This window comes from Hippocampus zosterae, chromosome 12, assembly GCF_025434085.1.
Source record: "Hippocampus zosterae strain Florida chromosome 12, ASM2543408v3, whole genome shotgun sequence".
In the NCBI taxonomy this organism is placed as follows: Eukaryota; Metazoa; Chordata; class Actinopteri; order Syngnathiformes; family Syngnathidae; genus Hippocampus; species Hippocampus zosterae.
The window spans coordinates 21,309,698-21,337,452 of NC_067462.1; the positions used below are offsets into that span (position 1 = coordinate 21,309,698).

Below are 27,755 nucleotides of genomic sequence, written 5' to 3' on the forward strand. Positions count from 1 at the left end.
TAGACTGAAAAGCCCCGTGACTTCACCTATCTTGCCATACTGTGTTGCAGACAATAAAAAAAAAGGGAAAAGCCACATCCTAGGGTCTGGTATTCTTGAAGCGGCAGCGACGTGGAGCTCGAGACCATCATAGTTGTGACCCCCGTCACATCTATATATGTGCATGCATTCATTGGGGCTTGCCTCCCAATCCCTGGTATGACCTCCTCTGATCTGGCAGCCTGGGGCCCTCCACCATGGAACCTGCGTTGTACCTCATCAATCTCAAGTTGTGACAACAGTTGCCGTTTGTGGATGTTGGAACACTGAGCTACTAGTTGTTTCGTGGTCAACCGTGACTGGGTTTCGAAGTAACCATTTAGCATGTAACCCCTCTGACTAGGGTTGCTTGAGTAGTAGTCCAACAGAGCCATATTATCGCATCCTGCCCATCTCCGCTTTGTTCCAGTAGCCCATTTGTCATCAAGGTGCTCTGGTTCCCCAGCACCTGACGCAGACCTTGTTTGACCTTCCAAAATATGAAAGCCAATGTGATAATCAGCGACAGATTGCCTACCTTGTCTGCAATCTCAATCAACCTCCATGGCTGTGACGCCCATCCACTCATGTGGGCAACTATGAGTCAGACACCGGCACTGACCGCTGGAATTATGGTAAAGCTGAGTCGATCTTGCACAGAGGCCACAAGAGGCTGAAACTGGAGGGAGACATTTTTGATAGGTTCAGGGTCTCCCTATTTGAGCTCAGGTGGACTCTGGGGCAGATGATTGTTTCATCGACCCCAATTTGACAAATGAATTAGAATCAGGGTGCCCATTACGTGGATCCTGATCTACCGGTAGATCTAAGACAGGTCCCAAGTAGATCCGAGGAGTGTCAAGGAGAAAAAAAACAAACAACCATTAGTGTTTTTGTACATGTTAGTAATATATTTTTTGTTGTTAATGTACGCTGCGCCCTAATCATCCTATCAGTCTCATTTTCACATAAAAATATTAAAAAAAATAAAATAAAGCAGATAAATCTTGAATTTACGGTGGTGCGGGATTGCGTCACCGGAGGTTGTTAGCGCTGAGCAGTCTGCAATTGCAGCTTGTGATCAGAGCTGTTGCGCTCTATCTTTTATCGTCATTATTTTCATTCAGAGTTTGCTTCGTGTACAATTCATCGAGGGCAAGGCCAAAGAATAGGAATCTAGGAGGGCCCAGGGAAGCACTTTAAAACGGTACGTGTGAGCTACGATAGTTAACAGGCTACAAAAGTGCATCGCATGCCTCAGTTTCAGGCTGTTTCTCATCATGACATTTGTGTGTGTGTGTGTGTGTGTGTGTGTGTGTGTGTGTGTGTGTGTGTGTGTGTGCGTGCGTGCGTGCGTGCGTGCGCGTGCGTGCGCGTGCGTGCGCGTGCGTGCGCGTGCGCCGATAAGGGTAGGTTAGTTGATCGAAAAGTAGATCTTCGGTCCAAAAAGTTTGGTCACCCCTGAATTAGATTGTCTGGTCGAAGATTCTGAAAAGGTCAATAGTGTTTGTGATCTCGATGGGCGAATCCTGTCGGAAGTAAGACAGATCACAGGCCCATTAATGTTGAAGAGCTCAGGCAACCATGTCAAGCAAAGGCGATTCTCATGTCTTGCCGAGCGGCATCATTCGGCCTTGGGTTACCAGAACGCACCACTGTTCACATGTGTGGCAATGAAGGGGCAAGGGGGAGAGCTCTTCTTTGTATTTCGGCATGTCATACAGTGTGTGCTTTTGTTCTAAATGTACATGAGTGTTTTGCCGTGAACCTTGGAAGACGTTAACAATGCGTTGCTTTCAAAATATGGTTCAGTATTGCTCGGGAACAAGCACAAACAAGTTCTTTTCTTACCTGATTTTAAATTCAAACCACCGATGTTCATGCATTACTTGGATATCTTTAAATTTGAAGGCAGCCAACACCACTCGCTGGAGGCTGATTACCATAATTAACAATCACTGTGGCGGCTGGCTTGAATTCAATTTAGCATGTGGAGGCTGGCCCGACTGCAGCGGTGTAAGCCCGATCGTGCTGCCGCGGTTTCTCAATTAAACCTTGCAGCTAACTAGCACTTCACGTAAGTTGTCACACTTGACTGACCATTTCAACATATAAAGGGGGTCAAGTCCGGCCCTCAGGAGCCCTTCCTTATCCAGCCTGTTTTTAGATGTCCTCCTCCTCCAACGCAATTGGTTCAAATGATCTGCTCATCAGGAAGCTGTGCAGGAGCCTGGTAACAATCCTGTTTCGAGTCGATTTTTAAATGGTTAAGAGCAAATGTATTGTGAAAAGTTAAATACAACTGAAAGAATAAAAGAAATTACGTTACTTCCGTTTTATTTATTTCAGAATCGGAAAGATGTTATATTTAGAAAAAATACTGTATTCTCTGTTACATCCGTCTACATTATGTTACTCTTGATGCGGGGAAGGCACGCTTCTCGGTCACGTGGTAGGTTAATGCTAAACTGAAACCCAGGAGCGAGCAAAATGAGTAAAAACCAAACGTCTTTGGGAAGGGGCAACGGCCCAGGCAGGAGACAGAAGAGGAGCCTACTACGTAAAAGAAGGCTAAATTTAATATTAATAAATAATAATAATAATATAATTTAATGCAAAAAAGGTTGTAGAGGAAGCGGTATTTGTCTGTGTTTTGTCTTAGAACTATAAAGCGAAGCAACCGCAACCCTGATGTGTGTAAAATAGGAAGTGTGGTGAAACGGCGCAAAAAGCTACATTGCACCACGATAGAATGAAACACAAAATAAGGATTCCTCTTCGGTAAATTGAATACAAAATGTGAATATTTGCATTATGAACCATTGTAGAGAAAAAGTGCTGTTGTCTCAATTAGGCAACTTTCAAAACAATTATCACAAAGAAAAAGGCTTGTCTTTTGCCTACAATTACTAGTAGAGGGTGTCATACAACCACGAGCGAGTCAAGGTTTTTGTTTTATTGATTATTCTTCAACATTCGTCTGTATTGGTCCTATTTAACTATCTCTGAAGAGAGATATTAATCATCTAAAATCTAAATCATGAATATCCAAATGTGATGAACAAAAAAAAGCAGTGAAATCAGCATTAATCCTCAAACGATTCCCTAATAATTCTTGATAATATTTAAATTGCCCATTTTCAGTTCAAAATCAACATTTTTACCAACATATTGCTCCATTAAATATCATTGCAGCCTCATAATATTTTGTGCAAGGAAATTATAGGAAAACGAACATCACACATCCAACCAGCAAAACCTCACGCCAGATAATAAAATGGGAAAAATATTATGGTAGAGGAAATTATGTGTCCAATCTGTTGAACATTTCGGTGTTTAAATATACTGTGTAATTCTCTTTGATTCTACAGATCATTTTTACAGTAAACCTCAGCCAGGGGTGACAAACAGCTTGAAGCAAGCAAACTTGAGAATAGGTGCGAAATACTTTTAAAAAGTGTGTTTTAATATGCTGTGATCAGTGGACGACCATGGAGACAGGAGCGGCCGACGTAATCCTCCTCAGCTCCAGGCCGGCGAGAGGCGAGAATTCAGGGAAGCTGTCGTAGCCCAGCAGTTGGCGGGTGGCCGACTCCCACGTAAAACCGAACTCAAGCCGGCTGCAGATGCAAGGGTACTGGCGGTCTGCCCAGCGAACCCAGCTGACCGCCTTCCTCACCTTCCACCAGCGGGCCGGCCTGGTTTGCACCAAACAATGACCAAAAAAGACAATTGGAGAAAATGACATCCTGTACTCCACGTTGTACTCCGTAAAGCACTTTCAGCATGACATGGTGTAGATCAAGCGCTTTGTAAGTGCGCTCCAGGTTAGCTCATCATTTATCATGACTTGAAGCTTCTTCACTGCCAAAAAGGCAATATGATTACGATTCGTTGAATCATGTCAAAACAACCACTGATGCACACAGATGCTTCCTTGTTGCTCCTTTGTGGTCGCTATTGGAAGCCGCATGTGTTGAGTCCCACAGACTGCAATGATATTGTCCCACATGGTTTTTATTTCACCACGCTGTTTGTTTGCCCGTCTGTGCTTGTGCTGTTTGCTACATGGCAAGTAAGAGAGCAGCAACTCTAAGTGTTTAGCTGCTTGAGAGAGCCAGTCATTTTAAGTGCTTAATAAAGTTTAAAAATCTTAAAAGAGAATACAGTGATCCCTCGCTATTTCGCGGTTCGTTTATCGCGATTTCGGTGCATCGCAGATCTTTTCAAACATTCATTAAAAAAAAAAACTTTTTTTTTTTGAAGTCCCCAAAAAGTCCGCGAGAAGCAGTGAAAGTCAGCAAAACAACAGTGAGTCACATAGAGCAACATATAAAGTACACATGTGGGGCAGGGGTGGGGGGTTGCTGAGAAGATGTAAAGCCATGTTGATTGGCTGTGCATCTTCCTTCTGTCTTATTTTGTGGGTTACCCTTTGATCTTTGATCAGTGTCTAAGTGTTGTTTACGATGCTGCGAGTGTGCGTCTGTGTGTGTGTGTGTGTGCATGTGTGGCTGAGAGAGAGGAGGTTTATAAAAACAAGCAGGTCTCTTCCATCCTTAATTGTCTAACCATACTTAATTGACTAATCGTGTGTGTGTGTGTGTGTGTGTGTGTGTGTGTGTGTGTGTGTTAGTGCACTCTGTTCAAGCGCAAAGGCCCACGTGGGGCATTTTTTTTATTTTTATGTGTATGTTAATTGGTCGCTACTTCACGGATTTTCATTTATCGCGGGTGGTTTTGGTCCCCATTAACCGCGATAAACGAGGGATTACTGTAATATCTGGACTGCGGCCAATCAGAGGTTCTCACCCTTGACAATCTATGATTGGCTGAAAACATAATATGCATGTCCTTTGAGCGATGGTACCTTGGCAGGCAGATGGCACAAGTGCAACCTCTGGCTTTTCTCAGATGTGGCATTGTGAAATTCGGGCGCCCGCGCACCCAAATTAGGTGCACCATAGGGCCTCGTACATTTATGATTTAATTATTTATTGCTCTGTGATAAGTTGAGTGATGAAGAAGTGCAGTCCACCTTTACGTATCATGTTTCATAAGGTGATAGGGAGGAAGTTTTAAAATTTGTTTACACAATCTGTTTATGAGTGGCAAAACAACAATTTCTGCAGTGAAAGCTTCCTCGACTAGACATATAGACATAAAGTATTTAGTAGGTTTAGACCTGTAATTGTAGTCGACAAACTCCCTTTTATATTAATGCTTCATGCTCCATAAGCTTTATCATAATATCCTACAATGCAGAATGATATTGTTTGTTATGATAAATATTAATTTCTTGTTTGTTGAAAAATACAAAAATAAAGCACCTTGGAAGAATTACTGAAAATTCAATCGCAATTTTGAGGGGGGAAAAAAAAATCGCAATTTGATTGTTTTATAAAAATCTTTCAGCTCCATACCAGAAACGCAATGGACACACGTAGAGTAGGTCTTGAATCTCACGAATGAATAAATAAATAAATAAATCAAAGCTACAGAAAGAAACAGCTTGAATGTTAAACATCTCTTGTCCGAACGACGAATACTTCATTTCATTTTGTCCTGATCTTAGAACTGATATTGTGTTCATTTCTACTTAAGTTTCACTGAGTCACGTGACCACGCACAGTGACTGATGATACCAGTTTGCAAATGATCTGCTCATCAGGAAGTTGTGCAGGAGGCTGGTAGTGTGATTGGGTGAAGTGAAGCACCCGTGTGGAAATGTCCAGCCTGTTCATTGAGTTGAGGGAATGTTCCGATTGAAAATCTGAACTTTTAATATGTGATGATCACGTGGGAGTCACTCTGGCATGAATACAGAAGGCTCACCTTTCACCAAGAGCTACTCTGTTGGAAAATCCATAACCCGAAATCCAAGTCAGCTGTCTACCAGGTTATCATACATAAGAGTACAGGAAGATGTCTTCAAGCTGCTCCATGGTAATCCTGTGGCAGGCCATTTGTCAGCAGAGAAGCTTCTGCAGCGCACTCAGGTACTGTGCTACTGGCCATTCATGTCTCGAGATATTCGTGAGTGGTGCAAGAAGTTTGTGCCATGCGATGCTCGACGCAATCCTGCTCCACGTCAGAGAGCAAACCATGAAGACAGTGTCTGCAACCTCATCATTCCACAAGATCTGTTGTGGACCAAATGTCGACAGCTCTGCCTGCAGCCCTGGGCTTGAGTTCCAGTTCCTTTACACGCCGAGGCCGCCGTGATGTTAAGCTTCCGTCTTGTTTCAAAGACTTTGTTCTGAAATGATTGTATGTTCCTGATGCCCCTTTATCTATTTAGTTATTTTTTTTACCCCCCTGTGCAATGTTGTTCATTTGTTGTAACCTGGATTCTATATGAAGTGATCAAAGTAGAAATGAGGACATTTCTCTGGTGGGAGGAGGAGGAATGTAAGCTTATGTTAAATTATGAATTATTTTATATTTGGCATTATATTCTTTTGTGTTACAGTTACCTAGGTTATATTCCGTTTAATAATTGCTTAAACATGTTTATGTTGATATTATCTGATTGGTTAAGGAAACCAGGAAGTGTTTTGTGTTTCCGGGAAGGAGGTGTGTTCTCGTTCGTTCGTTCGGAGGTGCAGACGGGGGAAAATAAAAAGCTGCCTTCAAAGGATTCTGCAATTCCCTTTACTTTGGAGTCAGCCAGTCCTCCATTAAGCGCCTTCAGCTGGTCCAGAATGCCGCTGCCCGCCTCTTGACTGGTACTCGTAAGAGGGAGCACATAACTCCTACGGGCGGCTCATCAGCTAGTTCCTGCGGAAGGCTGGTAAGGTGGGCCTTCGGCCCACAAAAGTGTTGTTGCTTGGTTCAACTTTTTGTTCATCTTCATTGCTTATCGCGAAAATAAAGAGATGTTTAGCTCTACTAAATAACTAACAATTTCATTGCAATGCTTGTGGGTAGACAACATTTTTTCGCTAAGATGCCCGCGCGATCGTAGTGAGCCACTGCCTGAGCGGCGCAGTGGCGGCGCACAGCGGCGCGGTGAAGTAGGTACGTTTTGAAAAGGGACGGACGGAAGGACAGACCGCGTGCGGGACGACGCGCAATATATATATAGATGTTAAATTGCTCCATGTACAGCACTTTGTATGCAGCGATGGCTGTTTGAAAGTGCTCTATAAATATAGTTGACTTGACAATGATTGTAAAGGGAAGAAAATATTCTCTCTCAAAGTGGGTCAGTGATTGAACATTCTCTCTCTCTCTCGTCTATCGGGTAACCCCAGAGGGTCGTTACGGAATAGACGTAACTCACTTATATTCTTTGGCATTCGACTCAGCATGACTTAGATTTGTTCTTGGTTTTACTGTTCGGTGCTTTCTACCGTCTTTGTTACCGATTTGTTTTACTGTTTATTGTATACAGTATGTTAATTTGCTCCATGTACAGCACTTTGTATGCAGCGATTTCTGTTCGAAAGTGCTCTATAAATACAATTGAGTTGAAATTGAATTGAATTGAGTGTCACCTGTCAGTATCCTCTAGACAGAAGAGCGTGCGCAGCAATACACCTTCTGGGAGCTTCTCCAAGCGCATCAGCTGCAGGACCAGAAGAGTCGCCAGAAGCCTCAGAATGTCAGTACGGGCCGTTGCACCTACACACGCACGACAAGTGGAAAAAAAAGCATGAGGTCACGAAAAGGGAGATAATATTGAAGTCTCACTAAACATTATGGATTATGGATGTACCTAAACCACCAATCAAAAAACGTTGATGTCTTCTGCGTAAGTTAGCCTACTATTTATCATACCATTTTAATAGGACATGGATTTTTTGAGCCTGCTCCCGATTTTTGGCAGAGAAAAATACAGATTACAGATGAATTGGCTGAGAAATTGAAAAATATATAGTTATATATATATATAACATTGCGTAAGTGTTCGCAATGTTATAAGATGTAAATATTTTTTTTTTGACTGAAATTATATGAACTGTGTTATCTGTTCTTTAGAGGGGAGATCATTTATGTTTGTCCACGTGCTTTGTACACACCCAACACACCGGAACATATCGAGTAAGTGTTGCTGCATCTCAAAACATTGGGTTGTAATGATTATTTGTTCTGCACTAAGAAGTATTGTGGCTTGGAAATAATGTATTTTTATTTCTGTTTCGCTATTAAGCAAGCCACTGCTGTTGTCAATTGTGGCGTAATTGTCTTTAATCTGTTAAATGATTTTCTTTGATCTCTTAGATCCCTTTTCGAACTCTTTTAAAATTCAGTTAACATCTCAGACTTTCATCTTAAAGCTGTACAATTTCTCATTGTTCAGTCAGGAATAAAGCCCACATAAAAAATATTTTGTGTCCACCCAGTCCTTCCAGAGACTCGGCTACACAATTTTGGTGTCAGAAGTGGGATTCCCTATTAAGTTCTGAGATTGTAGTGGATAGTGTGAGTTTTAAGTATAATAGACAACAGTAGTGGTGAGAAGTGAAGCAGTTCTGATGCCATAGTGTGGAGTGTCGATGGCGTAAGGCCTTCGTGTATAGCCTGTGGTTCGTGTGGCTGAATGTGGAACAGCCTCGCATCGACACGCATCACTGAACGCGAGGGAGTCTTCAAAGCTGCCAGAAGAGAAACGGATTGCCTTTTTGCGACTGTTGCGCTCTGCTGTGTTAAATACATTGCAACGGAGACCTGAAAATGTCAGAGGACGACGCGCAAGCAGCTGCTATCCTGGCAGGGACCTACAGCGAGGATGACCCAAGTTCCTTACATTTGGGTGATGAAGGTAACTGCGTGACCGCGTTACAGTCGCAAATTAGCGAACTCAGTCTAAAACACGAGGCTATCATGTCAAGCCTTGCAAATTTGGGTAATGTTCAGCCCAGATCAATTGTTTACATCCCAAGGGAAAAACATATTAAACCTTTTTCTGGTGAGATTGGGAAAGATGTTGACACTGTTGATGAGTTTATAGAGGAAGTAGAACGGGCAATAAGAACGAGAGGTCTACAGGAGGACGACTAAATAGACTTCATTATTTTACTGTTAAAAAGTTCAGCCCTAGAGGAGGTTAAACTGTGCATGCGAGGGCAACCTAAGACGCCCAGTGATGTGTTTTCTTGTTTGCGTGAAGCCTTTCGAGAAAAACGTACGGTACCGCAACTCCGACATGCTTTTTATGCTCGCAGACAATTTGATGGAGAAGAATTGTGCGAATTTTCACATGCTCTCTCCCAACTGCTCAATTCAGCCCTCCAACAGTCGCCTAATGTGGTATCTGATGCTCAGATAGCTCATAGAGACCAGTTCGTGGAGGGAGTGCGAGACTCCACCTTGAGGCGTGAACTGCGTAGGCTGCTCAGAGAGAGACCGGAAAATAGTCTATTCGATGTGAGAAAGGAGGCAATGATGTGGGCCCTTGAAGACCAACCACCTCACACTAGTGTTGCAAAGAACAGAAACCTGGTTAGTGACCACCAGGATAGGACTTTAGAGAAGAGAGACATGACCACTGAAGTCCAAACTGACTTATCCGTGACCCTGCAGGAAGTAGTTAAAATAATTGCCCAACAGGGAAAGGCTATTAGTGAATTGACAAATGCCATCCGTGGACTCACCATGACCAATAGCAGACCTAAGGTTCAACCCAAGTATATGAGTGACGGCCAACCAATTTGTCTGCGATGTGAAGGTGTTGGACATATTGCTAGGCAATGCCGGGTGACACGCAAACCCCCATATCAACATCCGACTATGCCCAGCCCGCCAGTCCAGGGAAACAGGAATCCTCCACTGTTGTGAGCCGGGCAGTGAGGAGTCGGAGGGAAGGTTCAGGTAATTTGTTGACGAGAGAACGTTTTATAGAGAGGGCTGTAGGCAAGTGCCCTGAAGTAGACATACAGATTGGTGGAGTCCCCTTGTGATACATACTTGACTCTGGAAGCAATGTAAGCACCCTCACAGAAAGTTTTTTCAGAAACTGTCGGAGATGAAGATACGCACTGTACTGCTAAATGGCTTAAACTAACCGCAGCAAATAACTTGCCTCTACCCTATTTAGGTTATGTTGAGTTGGACGTGCAGGCAATGGGGGTCAGGATCCCTAAGTGTGGATTCCTAGTTATCCAAGATAGCACAGATGAGGCTGGCAAATCTTTTCAGGGAATTATTGGAATGAACATTACCAAGCGATGTCAACAATTGGCATTGTCACAGTTCGACACCACTTTGGGTGGTGAATTGGATTTTGCCTGGAAAGAGGCCTTTCCGCGCGTGCAAGAAACAGAGTTGGTAGAGAAGGTTTCAGCTGCTCGTGTCATAGGAACAAGCAAAGTTAGAGGACCGTCTTTTTCCGTCGCAACAGTCTATGCACGGGGCCTAAAGATATCGTCCAATGATGCTGTAAGCATGCTGCTTGAACCTGGAAATAGCCAATTACCAAGAGGATTGATTGTTGTACCAACAGTAGTCCCTTCCTACAGCAATGTTTTCCCAGTCCAAGTCGTCAACTTGTCTCCAGAGGACATCTGGTTAGCTCCAAGAACACGGCTAGGTATTCTAAGTCAGTGTAAGTGTAGGGAAGGCGATCCCTTAGAAGTAAATTTTCAACAGATTTCGTCCAACCACAAGGAAGTCACAATTAGTCGGAAAAGTGTTCCAAAGTCAAATTGTGACGTACAGGGCTTACTAGACCGGTTGGACGTAGGCGGTACAACGACCCAACAGGCAGAGTTTAGGGGGCTCCTGACAAAGTATGCGGATGTGTTTGCTCTACAAGACAAGGACTTGGGATTTACTGACAGGGTTAAACACGAAATCCCCGTGGTTGATGAAATCCCAGTCAACCAAGCATACCGTCGCATCCCACCTAATCAGTATCAGGAAGTCAAAGAACATCTATCAGAGTTGTTGAGGAAAGGTGTTATTCAAGAGAGTTCAAGTTCCTATGCTTCACCAGTCGTCTTGGTCCGAAAATCAGATGGCAGTTTGAGACTTTGCGTTGATTATAGGAGGCTCAACTCGAAAACGAGGCGGGATGCTTTTCCACTACCCGTATCGATGAAAGCCTGGATGCTCTAAGTGGCGCCAAGTTCCTTTCCACACTTGATCTCGCCAGTGGGTACCATCAGGTGGCAGTACATGAGAAGGATAAACACAAAACGGCATTTACCACACCTTTTGGTCTTTATGAGTACCTTAGAATGCCTTTTGGGTTGTGTAATGCGCACGCCACTTTTCAGCGACCAATGCAGACTACAATGAGTGACTTGGCGTTTCAGATCGTACTGGTCTATTTGGATGACCTACTGGTCTTCTCACCAATCTTCCATGACCACCTCGTGAGACTAGAGACAGTTCTGAAGCGATTGAGGGACACAGGCCTCAAGGTAAAGATTGAGAAATGTCACTTCCTAAAAACGGAGGTGAAGTTTCTGGGTCACCAGCTGTCTGCGGAAGGCATAAAAACAGACCCGGATAAAATAAGTGCAGTGAAACAGTGGCCTATTCCTACTACAGTAAAGGAACTCAGGTCTTTCTTAGGCTTTTGTAGTTATTATAGGAGATTTGTGGAAGGCTTCTCTAAGATCGCCGGACCGCTTCATGACGTTGTTAGCACCTGTGCAGCAGAAAATAGTCGGGCCAGGGCTAGCCAGTTGTTCAGGTCCGCTTGGACACCTCAGTGTCAACAGGCTTTTGAAGCGTTAAAAAAATGGCTCACAAGTGCACCCAAACTAGGTTATGCAGACTTAATTCACCTTTCATACTGTCTTTCACTGTCTTTCATCGAGACAGATGCCGACAATTTAGGTTTGGGTGCAGTCCTTTATCAAAAACAAGCGGGTCAGAAGAAGGTGATAGCTTTTGCTAGTCGTAGACTTAGGGGTGCTGAGAAAAATGATCAGAACTATAGCAGCATGAAGCTTGAACTCCTAGCACTGAAGTGGGCAGTGACTGAAAAGTTTAGGAGTTATCTGCTCGGGTTCAAGTTTACAGTCCTCACAGATAATAACCCTCTGTGTCACCTTCAGACTGCTGACTTAGGAGCAACTCAACAGCACTGGGTGGCTCAGTTAGCAATATTTGATTTTGATGTAAAGTATCGTCTTGGCAGATGTAATACTGTAGCTGATGCCCTTTCTCGTCGACCAGTGAATGAGCCAGAACCGACCAGTGAAGATGCAGAGTTTGATGGTAGTGTAGCAATTTGTAGCTCCCTGAGGACAGGGACGGTTTTAGAACCAGAGAGGGTTTTGGCAGGAGTTGAGACCCATATGATCAGACAGCTGCAAGCGTCAGAGGCCAATGAGACAGTAAATGATGAAACTGTTCAAGATAATACCCCCACACTGCCGGGATATTCCAAGGAAGTACTTCAAGGATTTCAGGCTGCCAACCCAACTCTCAAAGTGGTGCGAGACTTTTGGAACCATCAGAGAAAACCATCTTATCAAGAAAGAAGGGGCCTTTCAAAGCCAGTGCGTGCTCTGCTAAAACAGTGGCCCCGTCTCAGAGAAAGAGATGGACTCTTGTACCGAGTGATTAACGATGTTCACCTAGGAGAATGCTACCAGTTGTTACTACCTGCCTGTCTCAAAGACAAAGTTCTCAGAAGCGTCCATGACCAGATGGGACATCAGGGTATAGAGCGAACATTAGGTCTGCTGCGGCAAAGGTGTTTCTGGGGAGGCATGCATGAAGAAGTTGAGCAGTGGATAAAGAAGTGCCAGAGATGTGTTTTGACCAAAATGCCACAACCAAAGATTCGGGCCCCTCAAACTCAATTTTTGGCGACTCGGCCACTTGAGGTCGTTCCTGTGGATTTCACGACACTGGAACGTGCAACAGATGGGCGTGAAAGTCTTCTCGTGATAACGGATGTATTCACGAAGTTCAGTCAGGCAATTGCTGTTCGAGATCAAAAGGCAGATACTCCTGCAAAAGTCATCCTGAGAGAGTGGTTTCTCAAGTATGGTGTGCCAGAACACCTGCACTCAGACCAAGGCCAGAATTTTGAAAGTGCTGTCGTGGCTGAGTTGTGCAAGCTCTATGGAGTTAAGAAGACCCGAACCACACCCTATCACCCCCAAGGCAACCCACAGTGTGAAAAGTTCAACCGAACCCTACATGATCTTCTGCGTACGCTTCCCCCTGAAAAGAAACGCAGTTGGCCGGAACGCCTGTCCGAATTGGTCTATGCATACAATGTGACTCCACACTCAACAACGGGACATTCACCCCATTACTTGTTGTTTGGCGTCCATCCTCACCTTCCAGTGGATGCCTTACTGGGCCAAGAGCAACAAGTCAAAGATGATACAGTCGACTGGCTTGCCGTACACCAGGAACGACCCAGAGATGCACATGCCCGGGCAAGAGAGATGACTGAGAGCAGCTGAGAGAATGGCCCAGCAACAGGAGAAAGTCTACTGTCCACCTGTTGATGTGGGTGAACTCGTGTACTACGTTTCAGGCCTCTCGGAAGAAATAAGATACAGGATGCATGGGCCTCGACCATGTACAAGGTTGTGGATGTACAAGGAACCACCTACACAGTAGAGACCCTGGATGGGGGACTGACAAAGAGGGTGCATAGGTCCAACCTCCGTCCATGTGTGGGACCAGCGCCGGAACAGAGAAGTCCTTGCCAATCACCTGAAAAACAACCTATCCCAGCTCCACCATTAGAAGATGAGGCGGATGATATCGAGTTCGTATTGGTTGAAGAATTCAATGAACCACTTGCGGAAGAGGAAGTTTCCTAAGAGCCAGATGATAATGATAATGTTTCTGACACTGGTTCTGAGGAGGAGGAAAATTTGGAAACAGACTCGTGGCAAAACCTTGAGGCCACATCAGATGTTAGCATGGCCGAGGAGAGCCCAAGACCTGGGCCTGCACCAAGGTGAGAAAGAATAGTGACTGTTAGTGTAGGTGTACCCAGTTCTGCCCTACGCAAGAGTCAGGGGAAAACTGCGGGGAAACACAAGAATCCGTTCAATCTCCCCGTGTCAGCATGCAATGCCATTTCATTAAGTCCGGATGTATTCTCTCAGATTTTAGCAGGGGTGGTCCGCTTCACTTCGACCTTCACCAGACAGGTAATCGAGTGATAAGTCACAGAGGACATTGACTTGTAGCACATAAAATACCCCCCACCCCCAATGCATTTCAATGGCTGTCATTTATGTGCAGATTTTCATTCTTCACAGGCCGGCCTGGTCCTTATCTCCCGCAAATAGCAGGGATCAACTGTAAATAAAATTTCTCTTTCAGTTGCATTCCGCTCTGCATTATTTATTTTTTTACCAAGATGGCGCCTGAGTAGGCAGCTGTCGGCAAGTGCTCTTTAAGAGCCTTGTGTTTTTTTTGTTTTTGTCTTTTGTTTTGTCACATGGTGTAGTGATGGGAATTCCGGCTCCTTTTAGGGAGCCGGCTCTTTTGGATCGGCTCCCTAAAAAGAGCCGGCTCTTTCGGCTCCCAAATGGCTCCTCAGTTTTTTTGTTGCTTAAATTAATTTAATACCAAAAATAACGTAATATTATGTGTAAAATGAATTACTAATGCAAAAAATAGACATTATATCAAATATTTATTATTTATATGGCTTTATTTATATTCTTCTGAACATACTCAACATGGAGTGCTACAAAAATAAAAACAAAGTACAAAGACCCATCTCAAAACAAGGTCGTCAAAAAGTTCCAATCTCTAATGTGTATATTTATAAGCTTTTAACTATTTCCAGTAAAACAACATAAGTAAGCTTTGAATACCACACAACAAATTATAAATTAAAATTTGTAAAACAAAAAGAAAAAAAGCAGCATCCAGGTAAAGATTTTAGCTTGTCTTTAGCGAAGATTGGCATGAAGAAAAACCAAGTGCCTCAGCTTTGAGGGGTTGATCCTCTTTCTCCTCTCTGTTAATATTTGCCCTGTTTTGGAGAAGATTCTCTCTGAGGGGACAGATGTTGCGACAACACACAGCCAACACAAAATGGATGAAAATCCCTTGCAATCATTTACCCAGTTCCTCATCAATTGTGTTCTGTTTTGCTGGTTGTATAGCTTTTTGCATAAAGTGGCTCATAGAGCTCTGGGTTGTACATCTAGGCAGTTGTGACATTGCAGCAGCAGCAACAGTTGCAGACACACTAGCACCTTCATTAATAGCTGGTTCCCTTGCTTGTCTTTCTCTTCAAATTGTACTGATGGGTGGACATTTCTGATGTGCCTGTGCAGGTTATTCGTGGGGCCTGATCTATGGGATATTTTAACCTTGCACAGTCTACACGCTGCCTTTGAACTATCAATTAAATTGAAATGAGTCCATGTTTCACTGCATTTCCTATCCATTTTCTCACTTTTCCACTTTCCACCGTGTTGTTTTTTTTCACTAACTAGCTCTCTCGTCTCCTCGTCTGTCTTGTTCGCGTGCTGCTCAGTGTGCTGCTGACTGTGTCTCTTCTCTAACCCCTCCCTTCTCTAAACTGCAGGGCGTGCGTGTGTGCGTGCGTGCGTAACCCTCCCCTTCCGGCTCCCCAATGAGGAACCGGCTCCCAATGAGGTGGGAGCCGGCCCCCATCGTTCACTTCAAAGAGCCGGCTCTTGGAGCATCACATCACATCACTAACATGGTGGTGTTGTTACATTGTGTGGACCTGATGTGGACTGTTTTAAGCATTTTTGGCCACGACATTCATCAAAGAAATCTGCCTTTCGGCGACACGCGTGTACCAGCACTGATTAGGATTGGGAGGAATGTCGGCGCCATTTGACTGTCGCTGCTGGACAGCCCCGGGGCGCTTGTGTCTTGTGCCTGAAATAGGCAGCTTTTTCACAGCCCCGCTTTGTTCAGTGGAAAGGTCGGTGCTTATGGAGAGTCTGCGGCTGGATGGATGCATGGCTTGAGGAGCCGACGATGAGAAGAAAGGAGCGTCGGCGCAGAGCGCCGATGCGTATGTGGAACTGGGAGTCACGGCTTGGAATTGAAGCGGATTTACCGTATTTTCACGACTATAAGGCTCCATTAAAAGTCTAAAATTTTCTCCAAAATGGACAGGACGCCTTATGGTGCGGAGCGTCCTTTATATGCGCTGAGTTCCAAAATCTGACTGACAGCCGACACGCTGTTTATATAGAGAAAAGGCGGAAGTGACTGTGGCCAGGCATGCGGGAAAGAAGAACATGCTAGTGTGAGTTGCTACGCATTGCCGAGCAGAAAGAAGGAGTAGCAACAGCAAAGTCAACATTTCTCTCGTGTGAAGCTTTCCCACATTTGAAAGTAAAGAACAGAGCGAAACATGGTGGCAGCGCGTGTGTGTGTAGAAAGAATTGAACAATTGTGCAAGTACCGTAATCCATCAAAAACGCCGCGTTCTCTCTCGTTGTTGCGTATTGTGGCGTAAGTCGCCAAGCGCTGCCTCTCACTCTTTGTAAAGTTGTGTTTGCCACCGATCATCCATTGTTCCCATGCCGTTTGCAACTTTACTTTGAATGCCCGGTTGATGCCAATGTCCAGCGGTTGGAGTTCTTTAGTCAAGCCTCCGGGAATAACGGCAAGCTCAGAGTTCATTTGCTTGACTTGTTTTTTCACCGCTGCTGTGAGATGGGCACGCATGCCAAAAGCATAACCGGTGGCTTTAAGTTTGAACTGAGCTTCGTAGGCGTGTCTTTTTGTCAAATTTATTTTCAGGGGTTCTTAGAAACCAAAACCGGAGTTGTTTTGCAACAATGCGCATTGCCACACTCTATACAAGTGTTGGTACTGGCTTGAGGCGTCCACTTACACGCCCACCCTTCACCATTGGCGGACTAGCTTGCCTGTCCTCTCTCTCCCTCTCTCTCTCTCTCTCTCTCCCTCTCCATATATGTATATATACACGCCCACCCTTCCCTGATTGGCCGACTTCTTTGCCACATGCCTGGCCACAGTCACTTCCGCCTTTTCTCTATATAAACAGCGTGTCGGCTGTCAGTCAGATTTTGGAACTCAGCGCATATAAAGGATGCTCCGCACCATAAGGCGTCCTGTCCATTTTGGAGAAAATTTAAGACTTTTAATGGCGCCTTATAGTCGTGAAAATACGGTAAGCAAAATGAAACCTTGCACACTCAGTTCATTGAAGACGAAAGAACATCAGATGTTTTAGTAATATATATATATATATATATATATATATATATATATATAGCTGCTGTGAGATGGGCACGCATGCCATATATATATATATATATATATATATATATATCCACACAGAAAGGCCGGGTCCTGATTCAAACCCACATCATAAATTTACATGAAATACATAAACCAGGGTTGCTTGAGTACAACTGCTGTAAATGACAAACATCAGCCATTTGGCCGATTATTTTGGCCGATGTTTGAAGGGTCATAATTGGCCTAATAGTCAATGTTTCAGATCAATTTCTCTGTATAAATTTCAGAGGAAAATGCCTATTTCCAGAGGCAGACAAAGTCCTAAACATCCTTCTTGAGGATTATTATTTAAAACATTGCAATCAACAATGTAAAAACAATATTGGTAACATAATGTTCAGTCCAACACCAGGGAGGAAATGGATCTCACCGAGGGAGAGGATGCCTTTACTTTCGAGGAACGCGGCAAAGATGTCGAGATCCACATTGACGTACTTGCCCAGTTCTGTGCTCAACTCCCAGTAGCCCTCCTGCAACACAAATTTCACAGGGTGTGTCTTCAAATATTTTGGTGCTCATATCATTTTGCTGAGGTACCTAATTCAATGACAAATAGGTGTGCAGCGAAAATGGCCAGAGTTAAAAAAAAAAAAAAAAAACATCTTGAACACATTGTCATTTTATGACTTACCGAAATCTGCATCTGGAAGTTTCTTCGCCAATCCAAATTAAATGTAACGTGATCAATGCCACCCACTGACATGGTCTTGCAAAAAGGGCTTCTACCAAATGTCCTGAAATAAATGATGTCCGGTTATTAATATAATAATACATTTATTTGTGGGCGCCTTTCTAGAAACTCAAGGACACCTTACAGTAAGCAGTTAAAATCACGAATACAATGCTAAAAACAACATCAAATGAAATAAGAAAAAATACAACAAAAATAAATAAATAAAAATAATGGCTTTATGGTCCAAGTGAATAGCCTTGTCTAAACAGATGTGTTTTGAGGCTGGATTTGAAATGTGTTAATGAGGCTGTATTACGAAGGTCAGCGGGGAGTGAGTTCCATAGCTGGGGAGCAGAGCGATGGAAGGCTCTGTTTCCCAGAGAGGAGGAGAGAGGAGGAGGAACGAAGAGAGCGCACAGGTGTAGGAATATGGATGAGGTCAGATAGGTATGCAGGGGCTAGGTTATGGATGGATTTGAATGTGAGGAGCAGGATTTTATACTGAATTACGGTGTAAAATGGGGAGCCAGTGTAGATGTTGTATGACAGGTGTAATATGGTTTGTGTATGGTGTGAGTGTGATAATGCGGGCGGCTGAATTTTGGACCAACTGAAGCTTATGGAGGGTTTTTTGAGGGAGACCCAGCAGGAGGGAATTACAGTAATCGAGTCGCGAGGTGACGAGGGTCTGAACAAGTATAGCAGTGGACTGAGGAGAGAGAGAAGAGCTGAGCCGATGGGTGTTTCAAAGATGATAATATGCAGAACGAGTGATGTGGTTGATATGTGAAGTGAAGGAGAGGGTGCTATCAAGGATGACACCCAGACTCTTGACCTGAGGGGAGGGGGTGATGAAAGAGCTGTCGAAGGTAATGGAGAAATTGTTTATTTTGTTTAGGGTGGATTTGGTGCCAATGAGGAGGAGTTCAGTTTTATTGCTATTCAGTTTGAGGAAATTTGAGGTGAACCAAGATTTTAATTCCTGCAGGCAGTTGTTTAGGGAGAATGGTGAAAGTATGGTATTGGGTTTGGTAGAGATGTAGAGCTGGGTGTCATCCGCGTAGCAATGAAAGTGAATGTGATGTTTCCTGAAGATATTACCAAGGGGAAGAAGATAGACTAGAAACAGCAATGGGCCAAGGACAGAACCTTGAGGAACACCTGAAGTGAGGGGAAAGGGGTGAGATCTAAAACGTTTGAGCTGGATAAACTGGGTGCCGTCAGAAAGATAGGAGCGGAACCAGGAGAGGGGGATGGTGGTGATGCCAATGGAGGAGAGTCTGTTGAGGAGGATGGAGTGAGAGATGGTGTCAAAGGCTGCAATGAAGTCAAGTAGGAGGAGGATGGCGAGTGAACCGGAGTCAACAGAGAGAAGAAGGTCATTGCATATTTTGAGGAGGGCGGTTTCGGTACCTTGGAGGGGACGGAAGCCAGATTGAAATTGTTCGTAGAGGTTATTGGAGGAAAGATGGGTGTGAAGTTGAGCAGCTACTGTTTTTTCTAGAAGTTTGGAGATGAACGGAAGGTTTGATATGGGACGAAAGTTGTTCAAGTCGGAGGGATCAGAGCCAGGTTTCTTCAGTATGGGAGTGACAGCAGTAGTTTTGAGATGGGAGGGTACAATGCCAGTAGAGAGGGAAGTTTGAATAATGTTAGTGATGAGAGGGGAGAGGGCCGGGAACGAAACTTTTACTAAAACAGCAGGGAGAGGGTCAAGTTGACAAGTAGAGGACTTGGACTTCTGGATTAAGATGGAGATTTGGTGGACAGATGGGATGTGAATGCAGAGAACAGGTGGGTAGGAACCGGGGAGAATGGAGAAGGAGGGATAGGAGCAGATGAAGGGGTGAGTTGCTGGTGGATAAGTTGGATTTTGGATGTAAAAAATGAGGCCAGAGTATTACCTTCATTGGAACTGACTAAACCAGAGTAGAAGATTGATTTGGCTTTGGATATTGAGTCCTTGTAATGGAGGAAGTGGGTAGTGTACATTTCTTTATGAATAGCGAGTCCAGTTTTTCTATATAATCTTGCAAGTTGACGGCCTTTTGATTTGAGTTGTCTGAGAGTAGGGGTAAACCAGGGTGCTGTTTGGTTGAAGGAGACAGTTTGGGTTTTGAGTGGGGCCAGGGTATTGAGAGGTTTGTATTGTAGTGTGTCAAAAACTCATCTGTTGTAGAAAGACAATCAGTACTGGGGAGGTTGTTGATAAGTGATTCTAAATTGTAAATTGTAATAATATACTATGTGATGAACATACAAACACTACCAACACCAATGTTGTTGAATTAATGTGCTTACATTTTTAATATATTGAAAATATGTAAACAGCATTGCAAACTACAGTGGGCAACTGCTTAAAAACTGTTTACTTCAAAGTTAAACCTTACATTTACGCATGCATCCACGCACGCACACGCACCCACACACCCACCCACGTAACAAAAACAATCACAAAGATTATGGTATAAACAATTGAATGACTTTTTAAACGACTGAATCACAAGAGTGGTCATGTTTAGAAACTTACCTGGAGGTCTGTTGAACGACTTGAGAGCTTGGCATTGCTGAATCAAAGTTGAGAGCTCTGTTTCCAAAACTGACTTTCCGTTGTACCTTATCAAGTGCAGCCTTGCTTTTAGCTTGGCCCCCAAATGAAAATCCCACCGCAGGCAGTGCGTTACAGGGCCAGAATTTTGTCCCTGCAATTCCCCGTGTGGGTTGGGACTCAGAAATACCTCCACTAGGGTGGCCTGAAGAAAACGCTGTCAGTTGTTGTCTGAGTGGCGGGCCACTATAAGCGTCGTCTTTGGATGCAGCTCGACCAAGCAAGCGATTAATTGTCTCCTGCATCCCAGTCGAGCCTGAGTCGGCCAAACTCGCCATTGACAGCTGTACTGGTCTGGCAGGTACTATGCCCTGTAAACTCTGGTTACTGGAAATATTGAGAATGCGGTCCCCGAGAACACCAGTGGGTCGACATTTAGAAGGTGAGCTGACGCGAATTTCGCGTAAAACCAGATCCCAAGGTGTAGGACTGTCGACTGATACGCCGACAGGCCGAAGTGGCGGTGGAAGAGGAATATATGATAGATGGCCAACAGATGGTGGTGGAGGGGGAAGAAATGATGGGCTGCGAGGTGAGGGTGCAGGGGGCGGGGCAAAAGATGAGTGGTCAAAACGTGGAAATGAATGAGCAACAAACGGAGGATGACCAACAGGGAGTGGCGGTGGAGGTGGAGGGAGTGATGAGCCCAAAGTATGGATGCTTTTTGATGGACGGCCTGCATCGATTGATACACTGCGCGATCGAAACACACGCCCAGCTTCAGTGTCCGTCATTTTACATCGCTCTTTAGCACCCTTCAATATGGACGACCCTGTGGTGACACTCTTGGACATGGGCATTTCCTCAAATGTAGGTGAGGAAGCTAGACTCGGACTCTAAAGAAAACAAAAACAAAAAATAAAACTAAACAATGAAGAGTTATTGTACTGCACAGATGTGCCTAACAAATAAAGAAATGAGGGCAGAGAGACGAACCGTGGGCGAATATTGGGACGTCTCACTGGAGTCTGAGCCATAACTTTGAGCCTGCATGACAGACAATAGACACAAGCAGCTTAGAAAGATGACCAGAAGTAACATGAGCAACCAAGATGACGCGACAGGTGACATACACTGCCCAGAAATTCGAAAAAACTTTCAACAATCTCCATGTCCCCCTCCTTATCTTCTACAATTTGAGGAGATATCCAGTTGAGGTAGGGAAGAATGTCCACATCTTCTTCCGCCAACAACTTGGGGATGTCCGTGAATCCCTCATCTGTTTGATTCGGTTGCTGAAAGTTCAAAAATACTTTTGTCATGACATATTTGAGTGGGGACCGACAGATGAATCAGTCAAAGTGACAAGAAAAAACAAACAAACAAACAAACCCTTTCTTCAATGGCCACAAAGCTGGTGAACTGAGACAGGATGGAGAATTCTTTGCTCAAGGCAATGATGAAGGACTTCAACTGGATTTTCTTCCCCTGAGGGCACAGGCATACAATTTAAAACAGTTTAGACTGTTGCCAGGTTTGTTGATGCTGTATACAGTATGTCTGAGAGGTACTTTCATTCAAATACACCAAAGACCAATAATTACAACACACCTCTTTCCATTATCTGAACCGTTCTTATTCCAACGAGGTTCGGGGGCGTGCTGGAGCTGATCCCAGCCGTCTTTGTGCAGTAAGCGGGGTACACCAGGAACTGGTTCCCAACCAATCACAGTATAACACACTTTTCAACCCTATTTTTCTATTGAGATAAACTTGTTTTGTCTCATAAGTACCACCTCTCACCCTGCCCCCCCAACAATGGGGCAAATGCAGAGTACAAAAGCAAGGGAATTTTGAGGAGCCCAGAGGCAAAAGAGCAAAGTGAGTCCTCAAAATTCAAAATACCAACAACAATGGTATTCTCTCTGACATTGAAGTCAATGGACAGGCACTCGACTGTGTGTCGAGCGTCAAGTACCTCGGAGCAATTGTGTCCGATGAAGGATCAAAGCAGGAAGTCCTTGCCAGAATTGCTCAAACACCAGCTGGCTCCGGTCTTCACACAGATCTTCAACAGATCCCTGGAGCTGTGTGAGGTCCCATCCTGCTTCAAACAGTCTACCATCATCCCAGTTCCCAAGAAATCGGCAACATCGGAACTGAACGACTATAGGCCTGTCGCCCTGACGTCTGTGGTCATGAAGTCCTTTGAACGCCTTGTGCTGAACCACCTTAAGAACGTCACTGGACCCCTGCTGGACCCTCTCCAGTTTGCCTACCGGGCAAACAGGTCTGTGGAAGACGCAGTCAACATAGGTCTGCACTACATCCTCAAGCACCTCGACAGCACAGGGACCTACGCAAGGATTCTGTTTGTGGATTTCAGCTCTGCGTTCAACACCATCATCCCGGAACTCCTCACCCCCAAACTACTCCACCTCGGTGTGTCCCCTGCGATCTGCCAGTGGATCCTCAGCTTCCTGACGGGACGGACACAACAGGTGAGACTGGGAGCAACAACATCATCAATACGCACTACCAGCACTGGAGCCCCACAGGGATGTGTCCTCTCGCCACTGCTCTTCTCTCTCTACACAAACGATTGCACGTCAACAGATCCAGCTGTCAAACTCATAAAGTTTGCAGACGACACCACGGTCATCGGTCTCATCAAAGACGGCGACGAGTCTGCGTACCGCCAACAAGTGGAGCAGCTGGAGCTCTGGTGCGGCCGACACAACCTCGGGCTGAACACGCTCAAGACTGTAGAGATGATCGTGGACTTCAGGAAACATTCTTCTCCTCAGTTGCCCCTCACACTATCCAACTGCCCTGTGTCAACCGTCGAGACCTTCAAGTTCCTGGGAATCACAGTCTCCCAGGACATGAAGTGGGAAGTCAACACCATCTCCATCCTGAAAAGGGCCCGGCAGCGGATGTACTTCCTGAGGCTGCTGAGGAAGCATGGCCTGCCACAGGAGGTGCTACGACAGTTCTACACGGCAGTCATCGAATCAATCCTGTGTTCTTCCATCACGGTTGGGTTTGGGGCCGCCACAAAAAAGGACAAAATCCGACTTCAACGGACAGTTAGGACGGCAGAAAAAATCATTGGCACCGCCCTACCCACTCTTGAGGACTTGCACACTGCAAGAATCAAGACAAGGGCACGGAAAATCCTCCTGGATCCCCCGCACCCTGCCCACCACCTTTTTCAGCCACTCCCCTCAGGCAGACGCTACAGATCCATGCGCACCAAATCCAGTAGACACTTAAACAGCTTCTTCCCTCTAGCCATTAACTCCTTAAACAGTCACTGACATAGTCACTCTTCTTGCACCACAAAATGGTACTACAAAACTACTGGTATACTCTAAAATGGTTCAATGATTTTGTTGTTTACGATGATACTAGTGCAGTGTGTTATACCGGAGACAAATTCCTTGTGTGTTCTACATACTTGGCCAATAAAGATGATTCTGATTCTGATTCTCAAACGACTGCAGCCCTGTCAAAACTCAGGCCCATATGGAAAGATAATAACATCAGTCTGGCATCAAAAGTGAGACTGCTGCGCTCACTTGTCACCTCAATCTTTCTCTATGCTTGCGAAACATGGACCTGCAGAGCTGCAGAGGAGAATACAGAGTATGGAGATGAGATGCCACAGAAGACTTTTGGGTATCTCCTACACCCAACATGTTACGAATGAGGAAGTCCCGTTAAAAGATCAGACAAGCCATCGGCCCACATAATGACCTCCTATCCACTGTTGTGAAGCAGAAACTGAGGTGGTACGCAGGTGTCATCAGATTCTCAGGCCTTGCAAAGACCATCCTGCAAGGCATCGTACAAGGTGGCAGAAGAAGAGGGAGGCAAAAGAAGAGATGGGAAGATAACATAATAGAATGGACTCACTTGAAACTCAATGAGGCAATGAGAGCTGCCGAAGACAGAGAAGGATGGAGAGAGCTGGTCAACAGATGCCCCAACGACCCCCTGGGGTTACGGGATAGACGAGAGAGAGAGAATGTTCAATCACTGACCCACTTTGAGAGAGAATATTTTCTTCCCTTTACAATCATTGTCAAGTCAACTGTATTTATAGAGCATTTTCAAACAACCATCGCTGCATACAACGTGCTGTACGTGGAGCAATTTAACATATACGATAAACAGTAAAACAAATCGGTAATAAAGACGGTAGAAAGCAGCAAACAGTAAAACCAAGAACAAATCTAAGTCATGCTGAGTCGAATGCCAAAGAATACAAGTGAGTTTTGAGGAGGGTTTTGAAGATTGGCAGCGAGGAGGCTTGCCGAATGTTCAGTGGGAGGTCATTCCAGAGAGAGGGACCAGCAACAGAAAAGGCTTGATCCCCTCTGAGCCTCAGTTTAGTTCTTGGTACTTCTAATAATGTCTTGTCCGCAGACCTGAGGCAGGTGAGTAGGGATGGATGAGCTCAGAAAGGTAAGGTGGCGCGAGATTATTAAGAGATTTGAAAATAAATAAGAGGATCTTGAAAATAACCAAAATATATGGGGAGCCAGTGAAGGGATGCCAGAGTAGGAGTTATGTTCTCCCTCTTACGAGTACCAGTCAAGAGGAGAGCAGCAACATTCTGAACCAGCTGAAGGCGCTAATTGGAGGACTGGCTGACTCCAAAGTAAAGGGCATTGCAGTAATCAAGCCGAGATGTGACAAAGGCATGAATGACTGTCTCAAAGTGTTCATGAGAGAGGAGAGGTTTTATTTTGGTCAGATGTCTAAGGTGAAAGAAGCTGGAATGAACAATGGCACCAATTTGCCGATAAAGTTTGAAATCACTGTCCAGTTCAAGGCCCAAGGTTGAGATTGTTGACTTAAGATAAGGAGACTGGGGGCCCAAGTCTACAGGATGGGATGTACAAGGGCAACTGGGACCAAATAGTATCACCTCTGTCTTCTTTTCATTGAATTTCAAGAAATTTTGTGCCATATATATGAAAAAAATAAATAATAATCCTCGTCGCACCCCCCCCTCATTCAGCTCGGTTCCTCTACCAGAGGCCAGGAAGCTTGAGGGTTCTGCACAGTATCCTTGCTGTTCCCAGCACTGCACATTTCTGGACTGATGTCAGATGTTGTTCCCGGGATCTGTTGCAACCACTCATCTAGTTGGGGGGTCACTGCCCCGAGTGCTCCGACCACCACAGGCACGACTGTCACCTTTACCTTCCAGGCTCTCTCCAGCTCCTCTCTGAGCCCTTGGTATTTCTCGAGTTTCTCGTGTTCCTTCTTTCTGATGTTTCCATCACTTGGGACCGCTACATCCACTACAACAGCTTTCATCTGCCCTTTATCTATGATCACGATATCTGGTTGGTTCGCCATTACCATCTTGTCAGTCTGGATCTGGAAGTCCCACAGGATCTTTGCTCTGTCATTCTCCATTACCTTCGGAGGTGTTTCCCATTTTGACCTTGGGGTTTCCAGTCCATACTCCGCACAGATGTTTCGGTAGACTACGCCAGCCACCTGGTTATGGCGTTCCATGTAGGCTTTCCCTGCCAGCATCTTACACCCTGCAGTTATGTGTTGCATCGTCTCAGGTGCCTCTTTGCACAACCGACACCGTGGGTCTTGTCTGGTGTGGTATATCTGGGCCTCAATGGCTCTGGTGCTCAAGGCCTGCTTGTGATACATATATATATTAAGGGTGTGGAAAATAATCGATATTAATCGATACATCGATGCGCACGTCCGCGATCCGAGTGCATCGGCTCATTCACTGGGCACGACGCGATTGACGGGTGAAATCGCGATTCATCACGATGCATTGATGGGTATCGGTGAAATCGCGATTCATCACGATGCATTGATGGGTATCGGTAAAATCCGATTCAATCGCCGTTTTATTCATGTTAAACGTCACATATCTGCCCTTTCCTAGGCGCAATGAATGCACCATCATTGCTTTGCGTTTTGTGTTGAATACGGACGGTAGCCATGCGTCACATACAGTCCAGTACACAACGAGCGAAACATTATGGAAGTTAGCGCACGCAGCAGCAAGGAAACTACTATATTTAATGCAGCCGCAACATTCAAATCTTATGTTTGGAAATACTACGGCTTCGAAAAGAAAGACGGAAAGCTTGATAAAACCTCCGTAATTTGCAAGGAATGTCGCACTAAGAAGCCATACAACGGCAGCACCACAAATATGCAGACCCACTTAAACCGATGGCACCAGATCACCGACAAGTTTCCCTCCCGCTTCCCCGCCTAGTTCGTCGTCGGACACCGGAGAAACTCTTGGTAAACCAGCTCAGGATCAGAAAAAAATCGCTTCTTATTTTGGGAGTCCCCTTGCAACTCACTGTGACCGCGCAATGGCTATAACTAAGGCCACTGCTTATTTCATATGCAAAGACCTCCAGCCTTAGCGTGGTGGACAACGAGGGTTTCAGACAGCTCGTGCACGTTTTGGAACCCAGGTATAAAATACCAGACAGGTCTGTGTTCACTTACAAACATATTCCCGATGTGTACAACAAAGTGAGAAGTGAGATTACTGTGTCGCTGAACAGTGCGCAAAGAGTTGCACTTACAGTGGATGGGTGGACATCTTGCGCTAGAGATTCATATACATATATATATTATTATTATATTTCATATAAGACACTCAGTGAGAATAGTCTGTTTGTGTTTACACTACAGCAACAGCTGTGAGTCTCAGGTGCCAAATTGTTTACATTTTCTTTGCACAAAACCCAATTGTGAAAGGGCTTAAATAAGTTGTTTTACAAGTTCTACTCTTTATAAGGAATAAAGTGGTATCCTTTTTGTAATACCATACTGAATTCCATCTTTTTAAAAGCTTTTTTTCTTTGCTTATTTGCATCATGTTTAATTGCACAATATCGCAACAAATTGCATTGTATCGTATCGGATCGCATTGATTTGAACTTAATGTGTATCGAATCGTATCGCATCGTGACGACGGTGAAACGTATCGCATCGTATCGCCAGAAAATTCCATGTATCGTTTAAGTATCGCATCGCTGGCAGTGCATCGAGATGTGTATCGAATCGTCTTCAGTGCTGAGATTCACATCCCTAATATATATATATATATATATATATATTAGAGCTGTCAAACGATTAAAATATTTAATCTAATTAAAAATGCAATTGTCATAATTAACTCAAATGAACTAAAAAATTAATCGTGATTACTCACACATTTTTTATTGTTTCTGAATTTCCTTTTACATTTTTGTCCTATTTTTCCCCCCATTTTAATGCTTTCATCAACATGGAATCATGAAT

The 27,755-nt window shown here is 44.5% G+C and overlaps 2 protein-coding genes across 2 annotated transcripts in view; one reads left to right on the plus strand and one right to left on the minus strand.

Moving 5' to 3' along the window:
• Positions 1 to 2,907: 2,907 nt before the first annotated feature.
• Positions 2,908 to 27,755, minus strand: part of parp4 (poly (ADP-ribose) polymerase family, member 4) — a 106,416-nt gene continuing 81,568 nt past the window's right edge. Inside the window, 8 exon segments of the mRNA XM_052081954.1 lie at positions 2,908 to 3,716; positions 7,518 to 7,644; positions 17,591 to 17,690; positions 17,852 to 17,975; positions 20,424 to 21,337; positions 21,438 to 21,488; positions 21,575 to 21,736; positions 21,834 to 21,929. Of these exon segments, the coding sequence (XP_051937914.1) occupies positions 3,497 to 3,716; positions 7,518 to 7,644; positions 17,591 to 17,690; positions 17,852 to 17,975; positions 20,424 to 21,337; positions 21,438 to 21,488; positions 21,575 to 21,736; positions 21,834 to 21,929 (1,794 nt within the window). The 3' untranslated portion in view covers positions 2,908 to 3,496.
• Positions 7,974 to 14,134, plus strand: LOC127612052 (uncharacterized protein K02A2.6-like). The gene is made up of 2 exons (XM_052083017.1): positions 7,974 to 10,855; positions 12,298 to 14,134. Exons 1-2 carry the CDS (start codon positions 10,087 to 10,089, stop codon positions 13,395 to 13,397), a joined length of 1,869 nt encoding a protein of 622 aa, XP_051938977.1. The 5' UTR covers positions 7,974 to 10,086; the 3' UTR covers positions 13,398 to 14,134.